The sequence below is a fragment of the Dendrobates tinctorius genome, unplaced genomic scaffold (genome assembly GCF_039654945.1).
Source record: "Dendrobates tinctorius isolate UK_male_01 unplaced genomic scaffold, ASM3965494v1 ptg000090l, whole genome shotgun sequence".
In the NCBI taxonomy this organism is placed as follows: domain Eukaryota; kingdom Metazoa; phylum Chordata; class Amphibia; order Anura; family Dendrobatidae; genus Dendrobates; species Dendrobates tinctorius.
The window spans coordinates 10,408,798-10,432,433 of NW_027361758.1; the positions used below are offsets into that span (position 1 = coordinate 10,408,798).

The 23,636-nt window shown below is 43.2% G+C and overlaps 1 protein-coding gene across 3 annotated transcripts in view; it reads right to left on the reverse strand.

Moving 5' to 3' along the window:
• Nucleotides 1-2,039: 2,039 nt before the first annotated feature.
• Nucleotides 2,040-23,636, reverse strand: part of GTF2H3 (general transcription factor IIH subunit 3) — a 32,971-nt gene continuing 11,374 nt past the window's right edge. For all 3 annotated transcript variants that reach the window (XM_073586099.1, XM_073586100.1, XM_073586101.1), the window contains exons 10-13: nt 7,173-7,241; nt 5,527-5,662; nt 4,287-4,323; nt 2,040-2,488 (exon numbers count right to left, since the gene is read on the reverse strand). In XM_073586099.1, the coding sequence (XP_073442200.1) occupies nt 2,419-2,488; nt 4,287-4,323; nt 5,527-5,662; nt 7,173-7,241 (312 nt within the window). In that variant the 3' untranslated portion in view covers nt 2,040-2,418. The remainder of the gene's footprint in view (nt 2,489-4,286; nt 4,324-5,526; nt 5,663-7,172; nt 7,242-23,636) is intronic.

The window sequence follows — 23,636 nt, forward strand, 5'->3', positions numbered from 1 at the left end:
GCACGACAGGGTACATGGCAAGACCTGCGCGTACTTTTACAGAAGCACGGGGAGGTATGCCACGGGGCAGGCGAGACCCTGCGTGTGCTAAGCACGGAGAGCACAGTACAGAGACAGCGTAGGTGCAAGGAAGCACAGAGCACGGCTGGGGCACTGGCTAGCTGGACGGGCTGCAGCACAAACAGGCGGGTAAGACTCCAGCGAACCCGACTGGGGCATAGCAGGCGACACAGCTGTCACTGACCGACGAGCACGGCTGAGGCACAAGCAGGAGGCTAGGAAGGCCAGGCGCATGCAAAGGGTACACGGAGAAACAAGGCAAGGCTAGACAGAGTATGGAAAATGGAGCGGAACATAGGCAGAAACACAGAGCCAGGTCAGAGCGCGAACAGAGCTAGCAGCGGAGCGTAGGCCGAAGCTCAGAGCCGAGTCAAGGGAGAACCTTGAGACTAGCGTGGAAATGTGCAAGAGAGCACCAGAGGTAAGAGAGGAGGTATGGTGCTCTGTAGTGCCTCCTGGCACACGCACCATTCCTCCTCTCTTACCTCTGGTGCTCTCTTGCATATTTCCACGCTAGTCTCAAGGTTCTCCCTTGACCCGGCTCTGGGCTTCGGCCTACGCTCCGCTGCTAGCTCTGTTCTCGCTCTGACCTGGCTCTGTGTTTCTGCCTATGTTCTGCTCCATGTTCCGTACTCTGTCTAGCCTTGCCTTGTTTCTCCGTGTGCCCTTTGCATGCGCCTAGCCTTCCTAGCCTCCTGCTTGTGCCTCAGCCGTGCTCGTCGGTCAGTGACAGCTGTCGCCTGTTATGCCCCAGTCGGGTTCGCTGGAGTCTTACCCGCCTGTTTGTGCTGCAGCGCGTCCAGCTAGCCAGTGCCCCTGCCGTGCTGTCTGCGCTTCCTTGCACCTACGCTGTCTCTGCACTGTGCTCTCCGTGCTTCTTTTAGCACGCGCAGGTCCTCGCCTGCCCGGTGGCATACCTCCCCGTGCTTCTGTAAAAGTATGCGCAGGTCTTGCCATGTACCCTGTCGTGCCCTCTCGCACGCACAGGTCCCAGTCTGTATTCTGCACGCGCAGGACTCTGCTTTTAACACCGACCCTGGCGTGCCCCTCTGCACGCGCAGGACTCTGCCTTGTGCCTTGGCGTGTCTCTACACACGCATCCTGTCTTGTATGTTGAACTTTGATCCCTGGCGTGTCCCCTACACACACACCGTACATTGCACATTGAACCTGGCGTGTCCCTACACACGCACCTTGCCTTGCACTGGACCCTGGTGTGCCCCTAGCATGCACCCTGCCTGGAATCTTGCCTTGGACCTCGGCGTGCTCCCTAACACGCACAATGTCTGGAGATCTGTCGTGCCTCATTGCCTGTACCCTGGTTTGCCTGCTGGAATCCCGGAACCTGCCATCACTGCCAGAGATCGTAAGCATGAAGTCTACAGCCTGACGCCATGATCCCTGCCAGCTGTCCGGAGTTCGATGCCATCATGTTCTTGCCGGTAACCAGGCTTGCCTTCTAGCACGTACTATTCCATGGACCTTGGTGTGCCACGTACGCACCTTGCCGTGTTTGCTTGTTATCACGTTTTGCACTGAATGTTATCCTGAACTTGTCTTAATGAAGATACCTTGAACTTACGTCTTGTTTTGTTTCCTGCACGTCCTTGTCGTCAGACACTCGTACCTAGTGTCTACCTGAGCCGGCCGTCTGGTGCCAGCAGTCGTGGTGGCTCACCCCCTTGGTCTTGCCCCTGACACTCCCTGTATAGGAGGTGGGTCCTCACAAGGTCAGCTCACCCTAGGTGGGTGGGTGCCACGACCCCGAGGGTCCACTCTAAAGAAAAAGTCAACTCAGCGTAAGCTGTCCTCGTCTCAAATTGTAAGTACACAGTGCTATATAATATGATGATTGCAATAAATCAAGAGGATAAAAACTTTGATTGGAGTGCTTCTTAAGATAAACTTGACGGTTTCATATTGTTCTTTTCTTATTCAGTAAAATTCTTTACATACGTATGATATGCACATATAACACATAAAATTGTCCACATTTTTTATTTTTTCATTTTTTTTTTTTTTTTTACAAAAATTGTGCGTGTATAAATAACGGAAGCAAATAAAAATATTGCAAAGAGCAATGTTCTTGTTGATATAAAACACAATACTGTGTATGATTTATAAACTCTTGGAATTATCCGTAAGAGAGTTCTTATGACTTGTGCAGGTATCTGCCGAATTTGAGCACCTCCTGCCACAACTCCTTTGTTGCCATGTCGCTTTCTTTGTGACGAGTGAATTATGGCTTTCCTGTTTGATACTGTGTGGTTAAAATATGATCTAGTGTTAATAATTAAAGAAGGTCTGAGAAGTTCATTTACGTCTTGTTGTAATTTGCAAAGCAACCAATCCTCCTCCTTAAAACAAAGGTTTTAATTTCTTCTTCTTTGCCTTCATCACCGGAGGCAATGAGATCTTGAAGGCAGTTCTGTAAAGAGACAGACACATTAGTAGTTTTTTTTTTTAAACTGAATGCAAAACACGAATGTGAGTGTATATAATAATTCTAAGAAAGGACATTCTAGGTTAAAAGAATTTTGAGCAAATAAATAGTGAAAATTTCTTTAGCTCAAATCATCTGAAAGTCACTGTAAGACAATGTGGACATTCAGGACAAGACGTAGAGAAGGCAAATTTACAGAGTTGGGATACGATCGCACGGCCATAATTTCATTCAGAGTACTGTGAAAAGAAGAAAGGACAGCACTCACACCGATGTTATTCAATAGGGCTGGTCAGGTGAGCATTTTCCTTTTCATAGGCCGAATGTCAGGCGTGAAAAAAAAATTGCAGCATGCACTAGTTTTTTCTGTATTTCAGATGAGAATCACCTATTCAAGTCTATGGGTGCGCAAATAAATTGGATCCCTAATGGATCTACCGTAGAGCAACAGATTTTTACATTGCAATTCTTTAACAGAGGAAACTGCATTTGGTCTTGTAAACGTAACTGCTGATGTATGAAAACAGATGCCAAGACAGAAGAAAAATCATCTGTTTTCAGGATGAAAATTGGACAATTTTTTTATATGCTTTATACGAACTTAGCCTTATAATTTCCAGTGTTGTACCATCGCTAATTCTCCAATTTCACAAAGTAACTTTCATATACTTTTTGTACCTCCCGATATCGCAGACTATGATATGTTATTTAAAAGGGTCTTAATAATAATGGTCAATAAACTGGAGATGTGTAAGAATACTTGACGTAGCTTTGCCAACTGTGCTTTTTCTTCCTCTGTGTCTCGTTAAACTATACGCCACTTCTGAAGATGTCCAGAAAAGGATCTTGCTCCCTGTTTAATGTATCTAAGCAGTCGACATGACATATATATATGATATTGTCATATGTGCTTTCATTTTTAGGAATATTAAGACCACAAATATGGTAATTTGTGTGAATGAACTGCTAACTTAGAGATAACCAACATCTGCAAGAAGTTTGTATGTTCTCCCTGTGTCTGTGTGGGTTTCCTCCCACATTCCAAAGACATACTTATAGGGAATTTAGATTGTGAGCCCCATCGGGGACAGTGTCAATAATGTCTGTAAAGCGCTGTGGAATTAATGGCGCTATACTGTATAAATGAGTAACAACATCGGCAAGGAATTCATATGTTCCCCCAAATTTTGTGTGGGTTTCCTCCCACATTCCAAAGACATACTGATAGGGAATTTAGAGATTGTGAGCCCCATTGGGGAAAGTGACGAAAATGTCTGTAAAGTGCAGTGGAATTAATGTCGTTTTGTAAGAGTTTAAAATAATAAAATATACCGTACACTATGGTCATTCGAAAACCTGTAAAATGTTAAATTCTGCCAGATCGAGTGCTCCCATGATCCCAAAATGACTAATGATTATGGACATTGTGCATACCATTACAGACTGCTCCTACATGACACATTTCTCTAGTGATTAACTAATTGGAGAGATTGGTGCAGGACCAGATGGTTTTCCCACAGTAGGAAAGAGATCAGTGCGACACCATGGAAAAGAAAAGTGCATTGTATTATAAGGGCTCTGTGGCGGACATAATTCTGGAATATTAGCTCATCATGGGTACTTGTGATTTTGTAACTCAAGGTTTAGGTTGGGTTTTAGATCTAGAAGTTATTGTGCTCAGTTGTTGCTGAATGGCAGTCATAAGTGTTTATTATTGGCACCCCGATCCGTCCTATTTTAAAGCCAATGTGTGCTAGATATGAGCATCATTCACACTACTTACTCGCAGGTTGTGCAGATGGGACTGAAATTACAGAATACTGAAGAAAAAAAAGAGACAAGAAAAAAAATACAGTGAATATAAAACAGTACGAGACTGGAGTAAGTGAGGTTGTCCACTACTTCAGCATTGATGACCTATCCTTAGGATAGGACATCAATGTCTGATCGGTTGGGGTCTGACACCCGGCAATCAGCTGTTTTTGGTGACAGCGGCGGTCATAAATGCTCACTTGCAGAGCTGGCCATCTTCAGATATTGGTTGTGGGAGGGTACTGTGCATCCGCCTCCTATTGATTTGAATAGGATGCGGATGTGTAGTACCCAGCAGCGGCCACTGTCAGAAGATGGCCAGCTCTGCAAGTGAGCATTTCCGACATCACCAAAAACAGCCGATTGCCGGGTGTCAGACCCCAACCGATCAGACATTGACGTCCTAGCCTAAGGATTGGTCATCAATGCTAAAGTAGTGAACTTTGAATTTTTTTTCTGCTTTCCAGTACACTATCTGGTAAAATTAATATTGTCAATCAAAAGTACAACTGGTCCTGCAAAATACGTGGCCAGAGAAAGAAATAGCTCTAGGAAGGGGAGGAAAAAAAGAAAATTGGTCGTGATGGGAAGGGATTAAAAATTCCTGTACACAATGGCATAGCATGGCACGCAGGCGCTTGGGACATGAAGTATTTTGCCCCCCTTCCCCCTTAAGAGCACATTTAGACAATCCGAATCTGGAACAAGAATTCCTAGGAACATTATTTCCTGACTATCAACCTCTAAGTCGGCCACCAATCACCTGAAGAACAAGTAAAAATAATTCCACCTAATGAACATTGTTAAAAAAATCAGCACTCTCAGTGCCCATACACATTAGACTGGCAGCCAATCCCGCTAGTATTGGTAGCCATTAATCTCATGTGTATGAGGGCCTAAACCCTTTCCCTACCCCTCTTTGTAATCCTAGCCCTGGTCCAAACCCTACAGTGCTGTATGACACATCAAAGGTACATATATTTGAATGGGACATCATTTTTAAAAGGTATAAAAGGGTTTCTTTCCTTTATGTATGTAGCATTACCTTTATGTTATATGGTGGCACAACCCCTTTAAGATAAAAGGTGTATAAGTTATGTCTAGTGTGGGGGCCTGAGAGGCAAAGAGAATTTCTGCACCATAAAACCCTACTTTAGATATACCACAATGTATTTGATCAAAGGGAAACGTTACAGCTGGTTAGTACTTACTGGATAGGCAGACAGAACAAACATAACCAATTTCTATCAGATTCCGATGGCAGAAACATGCTGCCCTGTAATCCACGTGAACAGGAGGGGGAAGGTTTAGCTGCGACCGCTGATCCGGATCAGGGAGGAAAACCCACTAATGAACAAAGAATAGAGATGACAACCAAAATAAAGTGAGGGATATAGTGGGGCTTCAGTCTCCAATCAAAACAGGCCTCAGTATGTGATGAAAGAGTATATATATATATATTACTTGAACAAATAAAGAAAGGGCTGAGTACTACTTAGATATTGATGGCCTAACCTTAGGACAGATCACTGATATCAGATTGGTACCGGTCTGACACCCTGCACCCCACTGATCATCTTTTTGCAGCTGCAGCAGCAACTGGATGTAAACAGTTTAAATACACAAAACAGCATGGCGCCATACTCTGTGTAGTGGTCATTCTTGGGTACTGCAGCTGTCATATACTTCAATAGTTACTGAGCTACAGCACCTTAGGACGGCCAGTACAGTGTACGGAGCGGTGTGATTTTGGCTTTGTATACTGTTTACATACGGCTGTTGCCCAAGATGCCTGGTGGTGGATGTTGGACCACCAAAGAAATGATAATGACGACTTGTCCTAAGAATAGGTAAACATATCTACGAAGTGTGCAACCCCTTTAAAAGAAATGGACTGCATTTTAAATGCTTTCCCAAGCTTTGATTATTGGAATGATAAGCTATATTAGTCCTGAATGCTGCAGCTAGAGAAGTCGCTGCATTCATCATCTTCACTCCATTTCCACCATCTTGCAATGAATACTGCTTGTCCATGACTCCTGCGGTGTAGGAGAGCTCATTCCCTCCATGTAGCTAGATTTAACCTTCTGCTCTAAATGATGAATCTAGAGAGGTCACTAAACCATTCATCTTGACTACATTTACATCATCTTGCAATGAGTACTGTTCAGCCATGACCTCTGTGGTTCTTCTTCCAGCACTGCCCAGGTCCCTGCCTGTTCCAGGAAGCATGAAGAGTTGGAAGATGGGCTGACATACTGGGAGGGAACTTAGATTGTGAGCCCCTTGAGGACAACGGTGACGATGTCTTATGGTTCACATGTGGATTGTTTCTATAAAGCGGGTTGTCGGGGATTCATCAGTATCTGTGTGCATTGGTGGGGGGGTGACACCCTGTACCCCACCAATCAGCTATTCTTGGTGCTGGTGGCATCCGTGCTGAGTTGTGGAGTTATACAGCAAAGTTTTTCCAACTGCACAGTGTCCGCGGCCAGTACTGCCCCCTATTGATTCGAATAGAGGGCAGATGTGCAGTACCTGACCAACATTTTGTTGACAAAGCTGTACTGAATAGCTCCACAATTCGGCACATAAGGATGTCACCAGCACTAGGAATGGCTGATCAGTGGGGTACTGGGTGTCGCACCTCCACCGATCAGATACTGATGACCTATCCTAAAGATGGGCCATCAATATAAAAGAACTGGACAACTCCATTAATGTTGTGTGTTTGACTTAAGAATAGCTTTAAAAAAAAAAAAAAAAAAATTATATATATATATATATATATATATATATATATTAATGCATTAGTGCGATCACAGCACTATCACTGGGGGTGTGTGGAGTACCTTACCAATAAATACTGCAGCAGAGAGTTCACTTGTGGGATCTTCAGATATAGACCACCTGTTATGTCACAGGCCTGCAAGCACAAAAAGAACTTCCATGTACACAAGCGATGCTTCCTTCATCTAGTTGTCCTTCACAAGACGCCTAGATGACATTTTCTAAAACCCTCCATCACTGTAAATATAAAGGCAATAAATACAAAACTCAAAGCGAGTACCACGTTTTCAAGTTATCCTCTATGGTAGGGAATAACTTTCTGCTCACTGAGCCGCTTATCGATCCAGTGAGTGGGACTTTGCCTGGCCCCCTATTGAATGGGGTGGAGGTCGAGACAGGGCAGCTTCTGTTCCCTTCATTCTCTAGAGGAGTGCTGGAGGTAGCTAGGCATTGTATTTTGTTTTATCTGGCAGCGCCATAGAAAATGAATGGCACGGCCGTGCGCACTGCTTGAGAGCCCCATTCTCTGGATTGGAGGGGGTTAAACCCCCAGGGTTCAGGATGTTATCCCTTATGCTATGGATAGCAGACAATTTCTAAACTTTTGTATAAACCCTTTGATGACTTCTTTATATAAACTAATAGCTGTAGAACACCAGTAAAGTATATTATTTTGGTGATTTTTATGTTGCCTCACAAACAGTTATGGTAAATGCCAGACAATGCGCTCATAATGGGGTGATAGCTTGGTCAAAAATGGAATCTGGTTGACAGCATGCGGAATATGAATGAACAATTTTATCAATCAGGAGCACCAAGGCGAATGACGATGCTAAACATCATGAAGTCACAAACGTACTCTCCAAACCATGATGGCTTATGCCCAAAAATAAAAAAGTTGTCTGAATGTGCTTTTTCGTGTCAGAGACATTTGTCTGTTTTAGGGTTAAGCCAAGTTGGGTCCTTTCTTGTCCCTTTAACCGATTCACAACACATGACATACTATTACATCATGTCAGGTCCATCTCTTTCAAGCAGGCTCAGAAGTTGAGCTTGTGCCTGGTGTTTCTAAAAGACCAAGATTTTTATTATACAGTTGTGGCCAAAAGTATTGACATCCCTGCAATTCTGTCAGATAATACTCAGTTTCTTCCTGAAAATGATTGCAAACACAATTTCTTTGGTATTATCTTCATTTAATTTGTCTTAAATGAAAAAACACAAAAGAGAATGAAGCAAAAAGCAAAACATTGATCATTTCACACAAAACTCCAAAAATGGGTCGGACAAAAGTATTAGCACCCTCAGCCTAATACTTGGTTGCACAACCTTTAGCCAAAATAACTGCGACCAACCGCTTCCGGTAACCATCAATGAGCTTCTTACAATGCTCTGCTGGAATTTTAGACCATTCTTCTTTGGCAAACTGCTCCAGGTCCCTGATATTTGAAGGGTGCCTTCTCCAAACTGCCATTTTTAGATCTCTCCACAGGTGTTCTATGGGATTCAGGTCTCGACTCATTGCTGGCCACCTTAGAAGTCTCCAGTGCTTTCTCTCAAACCATTTTCTAGTGCTTTTTGAAGTGTGTTTTGGGTCATTGTCCTGCTGGAAGACCCGTGACCTCTGAGGGAGACCCAGCTTTCTGACACTGGGCCCTACATTATGCTGCAAAATTTGTTGGTAGTCTTCAGACTTCATAATGCCATGCACACGGTCAAGCAGTCCAGTGCCAGAGGCAGCAAAGCAACCCCAAAACATCAGGGAACCTCCGCCATGTTTGACTGTAGGGACAGTGTTCTTTTCTTTGAATGCCTTTTTTTTTTCTCCTGTAAACTCTGTTGATGCCTTTGCCAAAAAAGCTCTACTTTTGTCTCATCTGACCAGAGAACATTCTTCCAAAACGTTTTAGGCAAGTTTTGGCAAACTCCAGCCTGGCTTTTTTTTTGGCTCGGGGTAAGAAGTGGGGTCTTCCTGGGTCTCCTACCATACAGTCCCTTTTCATTCAGACGCCGACGGATAGTACGGGTTGACACTGTTGTACCCTCGGACTGCAGGGCAGCTTGAACTTGTTTGGATGTTAGTCGAGGTTCTTTATCCAACATCCGCACAATCTTGCGTTGAAATCTCTTGTCAATTTTTCTTTTCCGTCCACATCTAGGGAGGTTAGCCACAGTGCCATGGGCTTTAAACTTCTTGATGACACTGCGCACGGTAGACACAGGAACATTCAGGTCTTTGGAGATGGACTTGTAGCCTTGAGATTGCTCATGCTTCCTCACAATTTGGTTTCTCAAGTCCTCAGACAGTTCTTTGGTCTTCTTTCTTTTCTCCATGCTCAATGTGGTACACACAAGGACACAGGTTGAGTCAACTTTAATCCATGTCAACTGGCTGCAAGTGTGATTTAGTTATTGCCAACACCTGTTAGGTAACAGGTGCTGTTAATTACACAAATTAGAGAAGCATCACATGATTTGTCGAACAGTGCTAATACTTTTGTCCACCCTCTTTTTTATGTTTGGTGTGGAATTATATCCAATTTGGCTTTAGGACAATTCTTTTTGTGTTTTTTCATTTAAGACAAATTAAAACTGAGTATTATCTGACAGAATTGCAGGGGTGTCAATACTTTTGGCCACAACTGTATATGGCAATATTATGGTACTGCTATACATAGTACAAGCAAATAGATGATCGCAGGTTCAAGGTCTCAAAGGTGATTGAAAAAAAATGTTCTTTTCCCCAATAAAAAGAAAGGAATAAAAAGTAAACAAACATCTGTGGAATTTCCACATTTGTAAAAATACAATGTGGAGATACGGGGGTCGGCGGGCACCCAGGTCCGCTAACGGAAACCGTATTGGCCAGGGATCGTCCCGCAAAACGCCTGCTCTCCCTTTTAACGTGGGCATAACGCTAATCAGACAACACAGGGTGAGGGTAAAACAGTTGTCAGGAACACCGCACTGCACTTGCTCACTGAGCCAGTGCGCGTGTCCTGAGTACAAAGACTGTGCACAAAGATACCTGCGGAGCGGGCAGCAGTGGTGACAATGCATGCTCCAGGACCTGAAGCACGTGACTGCTGGGGGCGTGGCCTAAGCTCCACAGAGTTAGGAGCTGCAGGGAAACTCCTAGAAAGGTAACTACAGGACAAATGTTACCAGTGGGCATAGACAGAGACAGAAACCAGATCAAGCCGAGGTCAAAGCACGAGATAGCAATACAGTACCAAAGGATTAGACAGAATGGATAGTCAGGACGTAGCAATAGATCAGAAAACCAGAATGGGCATTAGACGGTACAAAAGGGGTAAACTGTAACGGAGTAGCGATAGCCAAGCCAGGACGTCAGAACCAGAAAAGACAATAGTACAAAAACGAGAGACAGTACAGAGTGAAGGAACAAGCCGGGTCATACACGGGAAGCAAAACAACGCAGAATACACGCACACCAGGGGTCAGACACACCAAAACAGCAGTATAACTGACAGAGAATGCTAGTTTGGAGTGAGTATAAATACCCCTCCCAGATCCAAAGAGAGGCCGGCAAAAGTTAACCCTGTGAGAACAGGACATTAACCATGTCCTAACCATGACAACAGTGTGGCAATACTTTATTGAACCACAAAACAGGCAGATAACACGTAGAACAGGCCCAGCCAAATACCCAAGATGTTGTTCATTACAGTCTCACCCTTCCACTGACTCGCCGGGATAATGGCAGCTGTAACTTCAGATCTTTCAGTGTCGACTACATCACCTGTGTCACACGCACACAGAGAGGAAGCAACAACAAGCATAGGAAGATGACAGTCCATTCGGATACAGACCCAGTTGACTGGAGGGTCACAACCTGGCTTCATCTTCCAGGGTCAACTACCCCACCTGTGGCACGCACACAGAGAGGAGGCAACAACAAGCTTAGGAAGATGACAGTCCATTGAGGTACAAGGCCAGATGACCTGAGGGTCATAACCTGGTTTCTCTGAACATCTCCATGGAGCCAAGAGACCGGCGGGTCCCAATCCTGGCTTTCTCCAAATGTATCCATGGTTTAGCGATGTTTGGATGTCTTAGTAGAATCTGTCTGTCTCTCTCTGTCTATACAGAGGCATGCAACCTATTTTTATACTTAACCCCTTCATGACCAAGCCTATTTTGACCTTAATGACCAGGCCATTTTTTTGCATTTCTGACCAGTGTCCCTTTATGAGGTAATAACTCTGGAACGCTTCAATGCATCCTAGCAATTCTGAGACTGTTTTTTTTTTTTTACATATTGTGGCTTCATGTTAGTGGTAAATTTAGGTCGATAATTTTTGCGCTTATTTGTGAAAAAAATCAGAAATTTGGGGAAAATTTCGCAATTTTCAAATTTTGAATTTTTATTCTGTTAAACCAGAGAGTTATGTGACACAAAATAGTTAATAAATAACATTTACCCACATGTCTACTTTACTTCAACACAATTTTGGAAACATTTTTTTTTGTTAGTAAGTTATAAGGGTTAAAAGTTGACCAGCGATTTCTCACTTTTACAACAAAATTTACAAAACCAATTTTTTTTTTTTTTTTTTTTTTTTTAGGGACCACCTCACATTTGAAGTCATTTTGAGGGGTCTCTATATGGCAGAAAATACCCAAAAGTGACACCATTCTAAAAACTGCACCCCTCAAGGTACTCAAAACTACATTCAAGAAGTTTATTAACCCTTCAGGTGCTTCACAGGAACTAAAGCAACGTGGAAGGAAAAAATGGACATTTTAATTTTTCCAACAAAAATTTCTTTTAGCATCAATTTTTTCATTTTCACAACTAGACCCTTCAAGGAACTTATCTAGGTGCATAGTGAGCACTTTGAACCCCCAGGTGCTTCACAAATTGATCCGAAAAAAACAACTTTTTTTTCACAAAAAAATTCTTTTAGCCTCAGTTTTTTCATTTTCACATGGGCAACAGGATAAAATGGATCATAAATTTTGTTGGGCAATTTCTCCTGAGTACACAGATACCTCATATGTGGTCATAAACCACTGTTTGGGCGCACGGCAGGGCTCGGAAGGGAAGGCGCGCCATTTTACTTTTTGAATGGAAAATTAGCTCCAATTGTTAGCGGACACCATGTCGCGTTTGGAGAGCCCCTGTGTGCCTAAACATTGGAGCTCCCCCACAAGTGAAGTGACTCCATTTTAGAAACTAGACCACCCAAGGGAACTTATCTAGATGTGTGGTGAGCACTTGAACCCCCAAGTGCTTCGCAGAAATTTATAGCGCAGCGAAAATAAATAATCATTTTTTTTCATTTTTTTGCCCGCTATTTTTTATTTTCCCAAGGGTAACAGGATAAATTGGACCCCAAAAGTTGTTGTCCAGTTTGTCCTGAGTACGCTGGTACCCCATATGTGGTCATAAATCACTGTTTGGGTGCACGGCAGGGCTCAGAAGGGAAGGAGCGCTATTTGACTTTTTGAATGGAAAATTAGCTCCAATCGTTAGCGAACACCATGTCGTGTTTGGAGAGCCCCTGTGTGCCTAAACTTTGGAGCTCCCCCACAAATGACCCCATTTTGGAAACTAGACCCCCTAAGGAACTTATCTACAGTCATGGCCAAAAGTTTTGAGAATGACACAAATATTATATTTTCACATGATCTGCTGGCCTCTGGTTTTTATGTGTGTTTGTCAGATGTTTTTATCACATACAGAAATATAATTGCAATCATATTATGAGTAGCAAAAGGTCATATTGACAGTTAGAATGAGTTAATGCAGCAAGTCAATATTTGCAGTGTTGACCCTTCTTCAGGACCTCAGCAATTCTCCCTGGCATGCTCTCAATCAACTTCTGGATCAAATCCTGACTGATAGCAGTCCATTCTTGCAAAATCAATGCTTTTATTTTGTCTGAATTTGAAGGTTTTTGTTTGTCCACCCGTCTCTTGATGATTGACCACAAGTTCTCAATGGGATTAAGATCTGGGGAGTTTCCAGGCCATGGTCCCAAAATCTCTATGTTTTGTTCCCTGAGCCATTTAGTTATCACCTTTGCTTTATGGCAAGGTGCTCCATCATGTTGAAAAAGGCATTGTTGATCGCCAAACTGCTCTTGGACGGTTGGGAGAAGTTGCTCTTGGAGGACATTCTGGTACCATTCTTTATTCATGGCTGTGTTTTTAGTCAAGACTGAGAGAGAGCCCATTCCCTTGGCTGAGAAGCAACCCCACACATGAATGGTTTCAGGATGCTTGACATTTGGCATGAGACAAGACTGGTGGTAGCGCTCACCTGGTCTTCTCCGAATAAGCCGTTTTCCAGATGTCCCAAACAATCGAAAAGGGGATTCATCAGAGAAAATGACTTTACCCCAGTCCTCAGCAGTCCACTCCCTGTACCTCTTGCAGAATATCAGTCTGTCCATGATGTTTTTCCTGGAGAGAAGTGGCTTCTTTGCTGCCCTCCTTGAGACCAGGCCTTGCTCCAAGAGTCTCCGCCTCACAGCGCGTGCAGATGCACTCACACCTGCCTGCTGCCATTCCTGAGCAAGCTCTGCACTGCTGGTAGCCCGATCCCGCAGCTGAAACACTTTTAAGAGACGGTCCTGGCGCTTGCTGGTCTTTCTTGGGCGCCCTGGAGCCTTTTTGGCAACAAGGGAACCAGGGCTGTGGAGTCGGTAAGCCACAGTTGCGACTCCGACTCCTGGATTTTATCAGGCTCCGACTCCGGCTCCGACTCCTTCATAAATGGCCAATTCATAACAAATTTACTGTTGTAAAATATTAAACATCGTGCTTATTCAGTTTCTCACCATCATATAAGTAATCAGACCACTTAGAGCAAAAACTACATTAGAATACAATTAGAATATAGCAAATAACTTTTATAAACTTTTCTAAACTGTAAGTAAATATGCAATAAACACTTTTATGCAGTTAATAAGAAGAAATCTATAAATTTGTCCTCAGAAAAAGTATTGCCTCTGTCAGATCCTCCTTCATGGATGCCCTCAAATCTGATCTAATTATTTTGAGAGCAGAGAACAACCTCTCTACACTAACTTGTGTTGGTGGCAAAGCAGTAACCACTCGGGCAACATCTCTGACAATGTCAGGATACAGAGGAATTGCTTGTTGCACTGTTATTTTTGATGAACGGTCAAATTTCTCAATTTCTTTTAGTGCACATGAAAAATTCTGCTGAAATGTACTGGCTGTGTTCCTTGATGGGGATGACCCTTCTTCTATGCGGGAACGCTTTGCACGGTCCTTGTGATCCAAATATTTTTTGAAATTAAATTCTTCATCAGTTGATGATGAGGGTGAAGATGTGGCAGGACGACCAAATTCTTCTTGTTCCTCCTGACTGTTCTGCAACCCTTTCATCCTTACTGCTATTTCAAACAGAGCTTCTTTTCCTTTACTTAGCTGTTGATCATCTAGAAGAATCCGATGCATTGGGTCTACATAAACAGCTGCCAAAAGAATGTTATTTTGTAATAGTAGCTCCTCTCTCCGTTTCATTGATGTAGCAATGCCACTTGCAATTAACCCTCCTCTTTGGGACAGGCGAAACATCAGGTTCTTCCACTCCTTTAAGAAAATACCTGGAGTTAAGTCCTCTGCTTGTAATTTTTTAGTCACTGTAAATGGGTGCTCTAGCATTTTTTCCAGCTCAGTCACCTGATTCCACTGACTTTCATTTAGCGTCAGTTGAGGGTTAGCCATGTCTACAAGAAAGGTTTTCGGTTCAACCAAGCGCTGAATCATTAAGTACTGCCCCATCGTGTGGCTTGATCAATAATTGCCCCTTTTCCAGCACGTCTCTTCAAAATTGAGTCAACTTTAGGGGTTCTGGCAACAGTAGCCAATTTTCTCACCTTGCCAATCAGTGCAGCAGCATGTCCTTCTTGCAGACTGTCTCTTATAGTCAGCTGTAGCGTATGCACAACTCAGCGCATGTGATGAATGAAAGAACATATTGACAGATTCAACAAGATCATCTAAACTATCATGTTGCTGTTCATCTGAAGCAACTTCAGTTTGCTCCTCAGTTACAATACTGTGTTCCTCTATTTCAAACATTTCTGTGTCTGTGGACCCAGAATGTTCTTCTAGCTGCTGGTCACCATCATTACTCTCATTCATTAGCTTAATAGTACTTATCATATTTGAAGAATTGTCAGTTACGACAGAAAGAACTTGCTCTTTTTTAAGTTCATAGTCTTGCAGAACCTTTTCCACCAAGACCTGGAGAAACTCACTGGTGTGATGAGCTTTGGTGTCTTTTACTGCCAATGTCTTGGTAACTATTTCATTTTTGTCACAAACAAATCGGACATTGATGGCAAAATAGTTCACTCTGTGACGTGTGCAGGCATCCATTTTAAGAAACAGAAAGCGTCCCTTGAGAGTTTTTTTAAGTTCTTCTCCTTTTGTTTAAAAGCTTCTTCGATTACTAATTTTCTAATACTCTCTCTCTCTCCAGAGAAACACCAAGCTTGCGGGCCATTTCCCCATTCAGACACATAAAAGCTGGTCGTGAAAATAATGAAATAGGCACACTATCCTTTACAACAAGCTCTATGATCTGTTTTTTAAATGTATCTACTGTCATTGTCACAGTAACTTTGTCACTGACAAAATATCTTGCAACTGATGGCTGCAAAGTTCTCTGTCATTTGTTTGGCTGGAAGAGCTGGGCACTGGTTCATTGGTTTGGATGCAGTCTCTCTCATCCACTGCTTTCAGTACTTCTGGATGAAAGCGCTCTAAATGTCTCTTTAGATTAGAAGCTCTGGTAGGAGCATTTTTATCTTTGCCTGAATATGCACTCATCTTGGCTTCACAGCATTTGTTTTCATCTGGATCATGTCATACACTGACAGACATAATGTTTTCTATCTTGAGTGATGGTGAAATGTTCAAATACAGCTGATTTAATGTGATGCTTCTTTGACATTCTCAGGTTTTTAATTCTGCATTCACAATCCAAATGACAATTGTTTTTCCTAAAAACAATTGTACAAAATTATTGCCAGGTCGTACAACTGATATAGTGGTCAGTAATACTGTTATTATTCCTCATGTACTCACAGTTAACTGATGCAAAGTTTGTTGAAAGGATAATACTTCTTACAGTCTTCCTCTTCTGAGTAGCAGGCAGCTGTGAGATGCTTGGAAGACGCACACCTAGTATGATCTAGTCTAGAGGAGGAGCTTTACTACTAAGAATTTGCAACACATTTTCACTTTCAGTTTCATACATTGTAAGTAGGGGGGTTGGGGCAGCATGAGGTTAACCAAGTATAAGATTAAATAAGGGCAGTGGAGAACAGTGACACACAAGAAGAAAGAAATGTCCATCTCCAGCAGAACTGCTTATCACTGTTGTTCATAGTTTGATAGAACATATACATTTGAGTAACATTTATAAAATTCAAATGAAAGTTCAATTATGAAATATTAATACATTTTTTTTTAAAGCTGGAGTCGGTACATTTCTACCGACTCCAACCAAAACTAACTCCGACTCCACAGCCCTGAAGGGAACCTCTCTCCTTCAAGTTCTTGATGATGCGATAGATTGTTGACTGAGGTGCAATCTTTCTAGCTGCGATACTCTTCCCTGTTAGGCCATTTTTGTGCAGTGCAATGATGACTGCACGTGTTTCTTTAGAGATAACCATGGTTAACAGAAGAGAAACAATGATGCCAAGCACCAGCCTCCTTTTAAAGTGTCCAGTGGTGTCATTCTTACTTAATCATGACAGATTGATCTTCAGCCCTGTCCTCATCAACACCCACACCTGTGTTAATGGAGCAATCACTGAAACGATGTTAGCTGGTCCTTTTAAGGCAGGGCTGCAATGATGTTGAAATGTGTTTTGGGGGATAAAGTTCATTTTCTATGCAAATATTGACTTTGCAAGTAATTGCTGTTAAGCTGATCACTCTTTATAACATTCTGGAGTATATGCAAATTGCCATTAGAAAAAAATGAAGCAGTAGACTTTGTAAAAATTAATATTTGTGTCATTCTCAAAACTTTTGGCCATGACTGCAGATGCATAGTGAGCACTTTGAACCCCCAGGAACTTCACAGAAGTTTATAACGTTACAATAGTCGTGACAATAAAAATATATTTTTTTCCTCAAAAAATGATTTTTAGCCCTCTATTTTTTATTTTCACAATGGTAACAGGAGAAATTGGAACCCAAAAATTGTTGTCCAGTTAACCCCGAGTACGCTGGTACCCCATATGTGGGGGGGGGGGGGGGGGGACCACTGTTTGGGCACACGTTGGGGCTCGGAAGGGAAGTAGTGACGTTTTGAAATGCCAACTTGATGGAATGGTCTGTGGGCGTCATGTTACGTTTGCAGAGCCCCTGATGTTCCTAAACAGTGGAAACCCCCAAGCGGCCCCATTTTGGAAACTAGACCCCCCCAAGGAATTTATCTAGATGTGTGGTGAGCACTTTGAACCCCCAAGTGCTTCACAGAAGTTTATAATGAGGAGCCATGAAAATTAAAAATTTTTTTTTTTTTTTAAACACAAAAATAATTTTTTAGCCCCCAATTTTTTATTTTCCCAAGGATAACAGGAGAAATTAGACCCCCAAACTTGTTGTGCAATTTTTACTGAGTACACTGATAAACCATAAAACCATATGTGGGGGTAAACCACTGTTTGGGCACACGTCGGGGCTTGGAATGGTGGGAGCACTGTTTGACTTTTTGAACGCAAAATTGGCTGGAATAAATGGTGGCGCCATGTCGCGTTTGGAGACCCCGTGATGTGCCTAAACAGTGGAAACCTCTCAATTCTAACTCCAAACCTAACCCCAACCCTAATCATAACCCTAACCACAACCCTAACCCCAACTCTAACTCAAGCCACAAGCCTAACCGTAATCGCAACCCACCCCTAACCCTAATTCCAACCCTAACCCTAATTCTAACCCTAATGGAAAAATAAAAATAATTTCTTTATTTTGTTATATGTGCCTGCATATGGGGGTGATAAAGGGGGAGGGGGGGTTATTTACTATTTTTTTCATTTTGATCACTGTGAAAGAATATCATAGTGATCAAAATGAATGAATGAGAATCTGCAGCGTTTGCAGATTCAGGCGGGGGCACTGCGCATGCGCTTGCCATTTTCCAAGAATGCGGCGCCCATGAAGCGGGACACCGGGAGCCAGAGCAGGACATCGGAGGTACGGGGGGGGTGAGGGGTCGAAGAGCTGACGATGACGGCGGCGGCACATTGGCGCCGTCAGTCGGTATCGGGAGCCGATCGGCCCTGTGAGTTGGTGTGTGTGGGGCGGTCGGATCTGGGTCTCCAGCCATGTCCGATTCTACTGCAGCATCGGCCATGGCTGGATTGTAATATTTCATCAATTTTCATTGATGAAATATTACTATTGCTCCGATTGGCTGTTAAAAGTGAAACAGCCAATCAGAGCGATCGTAGCCACGGGGGGCGAAGCCACCCCCCCTGGGGTGAAGTACAAAGCCCCCTGTATCTGCAGGTCAGGTGACCTTTCATTGACCCCGGTCACCCGACCCGCAGGGGATCTTTGAAGTCATGACACAGCATATGTGTCATTGGTCAGAATGGCACTGACTTTCATGACGCATAAGCTGTGTCACTGGTCGTGAAGGGGTTAACAAGTGTCCTTCATTCAGCATGGACATAAAGGGTAAGAATGGAGATGAGATCAAGTAAAATTACTTGATTATTTAATCTATTTCCATAGTTTTTCCTCCTTTTTTCGACATCAACAAACTATATGACCTACAAAATGCATAATTAGCATATCAGTAAACTTCACTAGTCACTAAGGATAAGAGCACACTATGTTATATGAAATATCAGCTTACAAGTCAATATTACAGGCTTACACAAACAAAAGTCAGTTTTCTCGACCAGCCAGAAAGAAATGCTTAAATTCAAAAGTCAACATATAGAAAACAGCCTATTCTTCCTGGCTTGCTAAAAATAGTCATCTGGTTAATTAAGATACAATGCTGTGTCTTCACATCCAGTCTATCAAAGTGTACACTGAAGCACTCTGTCAAAGATTTGTTAATAAGTCTGTGTATATGTGCATGTAATGTAGTATGAGTGTGTTAATAAACTCACCTACCAGCAGCCTCCTGCTCCTCTTCTCAGTGACATCACCACACTTTAGACTCTCCAGCTCAGTCTATGCTCTGTGTGAACCGGAAGTATCTAACAATTTACTTATTTTTTGGACCATAAGACGCACTTTTTTCCACCAAATTTGGGAGGAAAGTGTGGGGTGTTTCTTATGGTCCAAATGTAAAGTGGGAAGGGGGCAGCGGCGGAGTGGGATCGCACTTGCAGGAGGCAGGAAAATGCTGCCGCTGCATGAATACGGCGCTGGGGAAACCACGTGGTCCCGCTGCTTAAAGTGAAGGATTATTCATTAGCCGCTTCCCCGCCCACCTATCAGCGCCGAGCAGTGGGCGAGGAGCAGCAAATGAATATTCCTTCACTTAAACAGTGAACCCACATGGTTTCCCCAGCGCCGGATTCCTGCAGCCGCTGGGGAGATGTGTGTTTGGTAGAGGAGGGGGCAGGAGCAGGGTGCCACAGGAGGGATCACTGCATACCTGACAGCACAGTGCGGGCTCCTGCTGAGTGCTCCCGTATAGGACCTCTGGTGAGGGTGATGAAGAGGGCAGGCTGGAGCATCACATGACAGCACAGGCCCTCCCTCTTCATGATGTCATCACAGGTCCTGCAGACACTGCACTAGAAATAATGCAGCTTCCTCTTACAGGACCTGTGGTGAGGTAATAAGAGGGAGGGCTCTGTGCTGTCATGTGATGCTCCAGCCCTTCTTTACCTCACCACAGCATGACTGGCTGCGCGACCTGCACTGCCTGTACAAGTAAGAATTAATTAAAAGGTTAGTAATTACAACACATAAAAAGCACTCTGCCACTCCTGTGGTGAACTATAACTCCCAGCATGCCGTAGAATCTGCAGGACATGCTGGGAGTTAATAGTTCTCCCATGGGATCTTAAAGCAGCAATCCAGTGATGTTTTTAAGTGCTGGAGTGGTGCTTTAAATATAAGCCCTGTGCTCCCATTCTTATACTCACCCTCCAGCGTCTTCATATAGTACTTTACAGACACCACACTGGTCCCGCAGCACAATCTTCTACCCGTAGCTTCCAACATATCAACGTACTATTATATACCGTACAGACCAAAAGTTTGGACACACCTTCTCATTCAAAGAGTTTTCTTTATTTTCATGACTATGAAAATTGTAGATTCACTCTGAAGGCATCAATACTATGAATTAACACATGTGGAATTATATAACAAAAATGTGTGAAACCACTGAAAATGTGTCTTATATTCTAGGTTCTTCAGAGTAGCCACCTTTTGCTTTGATTACTGCTTTGCACACTCTTGGCATTCTCTTGATGAGCTTCAAGAGGTAGTCACTGGAAATGGTTTTCACTTCACAGGTGTGCCCTGTCAGGTTTAATAAGTGGGATTTCTTGCCTTATAAATGGGGTTGGGACCATCAGTTGTGTTGTGCAGAAGTCTGGTGGATACACAGCTGATAGTCCTACTGAATAGACTGTTAGAATTTGTATTATGGCGAGAAAAAAGCAGCTAAGTAAACAAAAACGAGTGGCCATCATTACATTAAGAAATGCAGGTCAGTCAGTCCGAAAAATTGGGAAAACTTTGAAAGAGTCCCCAAGTACAGTGGCAAAAACCATCAAGCGCTACAAAGAAACTGGCTCACATGAGGACCACCCCAGGAAAGGAAGACCAAGAGTCACCTCTGCTGCGGAGGATAAGTTCATCCGAGTCACCAGCCTCAGAAATTGCAGGTTACCAGCAGCTCAGATTAGAGACCAGGTCAATGCCACACAGAGTTCTAGCAGCAGACACATCTCTACAACAACTGTTAGGCTGTGTTGACACACAGCGTTTTTTTTAGCGGTTTTCACTATAAAACAGCTATAAAACCGCTAACAATAAGCTTCCCAGTCATTTCTATGCATTTTGCACTTTTTGTGCACATTGATGCGTTTTTACCGCGAAAAAAACGCATCGCGGTAAAAACCGCAGCATGCTAATTAATTTTGCGGATTTTTCAGCGGTTTTGGCTTCTTCCATGCGGTTTGAAACCGCTGCGGAAAAAACGCATCAAAACCGCTGAAAAATAGGTGCAGTTTCTGGGAAGGGATTCAGGTTTTTGAGCAGAAATTTTCTGCAACGTGTGCACTTAGCCTTAAGAGGAGACTTTGTGCAGCAGGCCTTCATGGTAAAATAGCTGCTAGGAAACCACTGCTAAGGACAAGCAACAAGCAGAAGAGACTTGTTTGGGCTAAAGAACACAAGGAATGGACATTAGACCAATGGAAATCTGTGCTTTGGTCTGATGAGTCCAAATTTGAGATCTTTGGTTCCAACCACCGTGTCTTTGTGCGATGCAGAAAAGGTGAACGGATGGACTCTACATGCCTGGTTCCCACCGTGAAGCATGGAGGAGGAGGTGTGATGGTGTGGGGGTGCTTTGCTGGTGACACTGTTGGGGATTTATTCAAAATTGAAGGCATACTGAACCAGCATGGCTACCACAGCATTTTGCAACGGCATGCTATTCCATCCGGCTTGCGTTTAGTTGGACCATCACTTATTTTTCAACAGCACAATGACCCCAAACACACCTCCAGGCTGTGTAAGGGCTATTTGACCAAGGAGGAGAGTGATGGGGTGCTACGCCAGATGACCTGGCCTCCACAGTCACCAGACCTGAACCCAATCGAGATGGTTTGGGGTGAGCTAGACCACAGAGTGAAGGTAAAAGGGCCAACAAGTGCCAAGCATCTCTGGGAATTCCTTCAAGACTGTAGGAAGACCATTTCCGGTGACTACCTCTTGAAGCTCATCAAGAGAATGCCAAGAGTGTGGAAAGCAGTAATCAAAGCAAAAGGTGGCTACTTTGAAGAACCTAGAATATAAGACATATTTTCAGTTGTTTAACACTTTTTTGTTAATTAAATAATTCCACATGTGTTAATTCATAGTTTTGATGCCTTCAGAGTGAATCTACAATTTTCATAGTCATGAAAATAAATAAAACTCTTTGAATGAGGCGTGTTCAAACTTTTGGTCTGTACTGTATAATAACACCACATATAATAGTATGTTATTTAAGTTATTACATATTTTACCACTTTTTTGCTTCAACTATTCCCCCCCCCCCATTTTCCACCTCTAAAACCTGGGTGTCTTATAATCCGGTGTGTCTTATGGTCCGAAAAATATGGTAAGCCTGTACAGCCTTGTTCTGACTCTCCACAGACTTACATTGTAAAAGCTGCTTCCAAAGAGCGCAGCAAGGCCCAAAGAGACTGCAAAGCGCTAACGTCACGCTACTGACCCTATCCAGAGGGTCTTTCAGGATACCCATATCTTCAAAGGGCAATGTAGATTTTCTGTATGATATGGCTACATCTAACTTTGGAACTTTATCCCACAGGCTTGTCCACCTTCTCTTTGAAGATGAGGGTCGCAAACCTTTCTTTTCTGTTTTTTTTTAATGAAATCTTGAATTTTCTCATTTATTGGAAATGTATGCCTCTTCTTATGCTCTAACCCCTCAAATATAATTTTGACTGCATTACGATGCCCATAGTACCCCTTACAGCCTTGACCAATCTGTCTGTGTTTTCTACAGGGAAGCACTGTCTACCCCATGTACCGCCATCAGAGGATGAAGAGGAAGAAGAATTAGATCCACTTTCATCTTCTGACTTCACTGATTCATCCGAATCAGATAACATTCTGGTTTTCTTTTTCACCTTCTTATTGCTTTCTTTATGGATTAGAGCCTTAAGGGAATATTTCACTTCTGCCCTAATAACTGATTTTAAATCCATGGTGAACTTTGGGGATTCCTCACAAATTGTTTTCTGGATACATGTTGAGCAGAGCTTCTTCTGCCATGGGCTGGGTAACGTATCCTGCACAGCGCACACTCATTTTTAAGCTTTTCGCTACATTTCTTTGACATTTCCTAGTAATTAAACATGAGAAAGGCCTTAATTACCATGGTGAACTTACAAAGACTCATTGCTCAGTTGTTTAGTAAGGGTACTGGATTCGGAGGCTGGATAAAAGAAAATCAGATAATTGTTCTCCCTTGGGAGGTGGTAGATCCATGATCCACTCGGCATCCCTGGCTGGCCTTGCTGCCGCTTCTTCTGTCACTCGTGACTGCCACTGCTGCGCCCACTCTGACACTAGAGTCTTGCTGCTGCTGCTCCTACTCCATAATCACTGTGGAAAGGAGAGCCGAAGCAAACTTGCTCTTTAGTGGTCAGACCCCATTTTAAACGATGAACTGGCCTCAGCATCCCTTCCCCCTTAGACGCCTCCTCCGGACCCCATGAAGTGAGGTTACCACTTTCGGGTTCAAATTAAGTGGCGTGCTCGTGACCAGGGAGTGCCATTCCCAGCACATGCG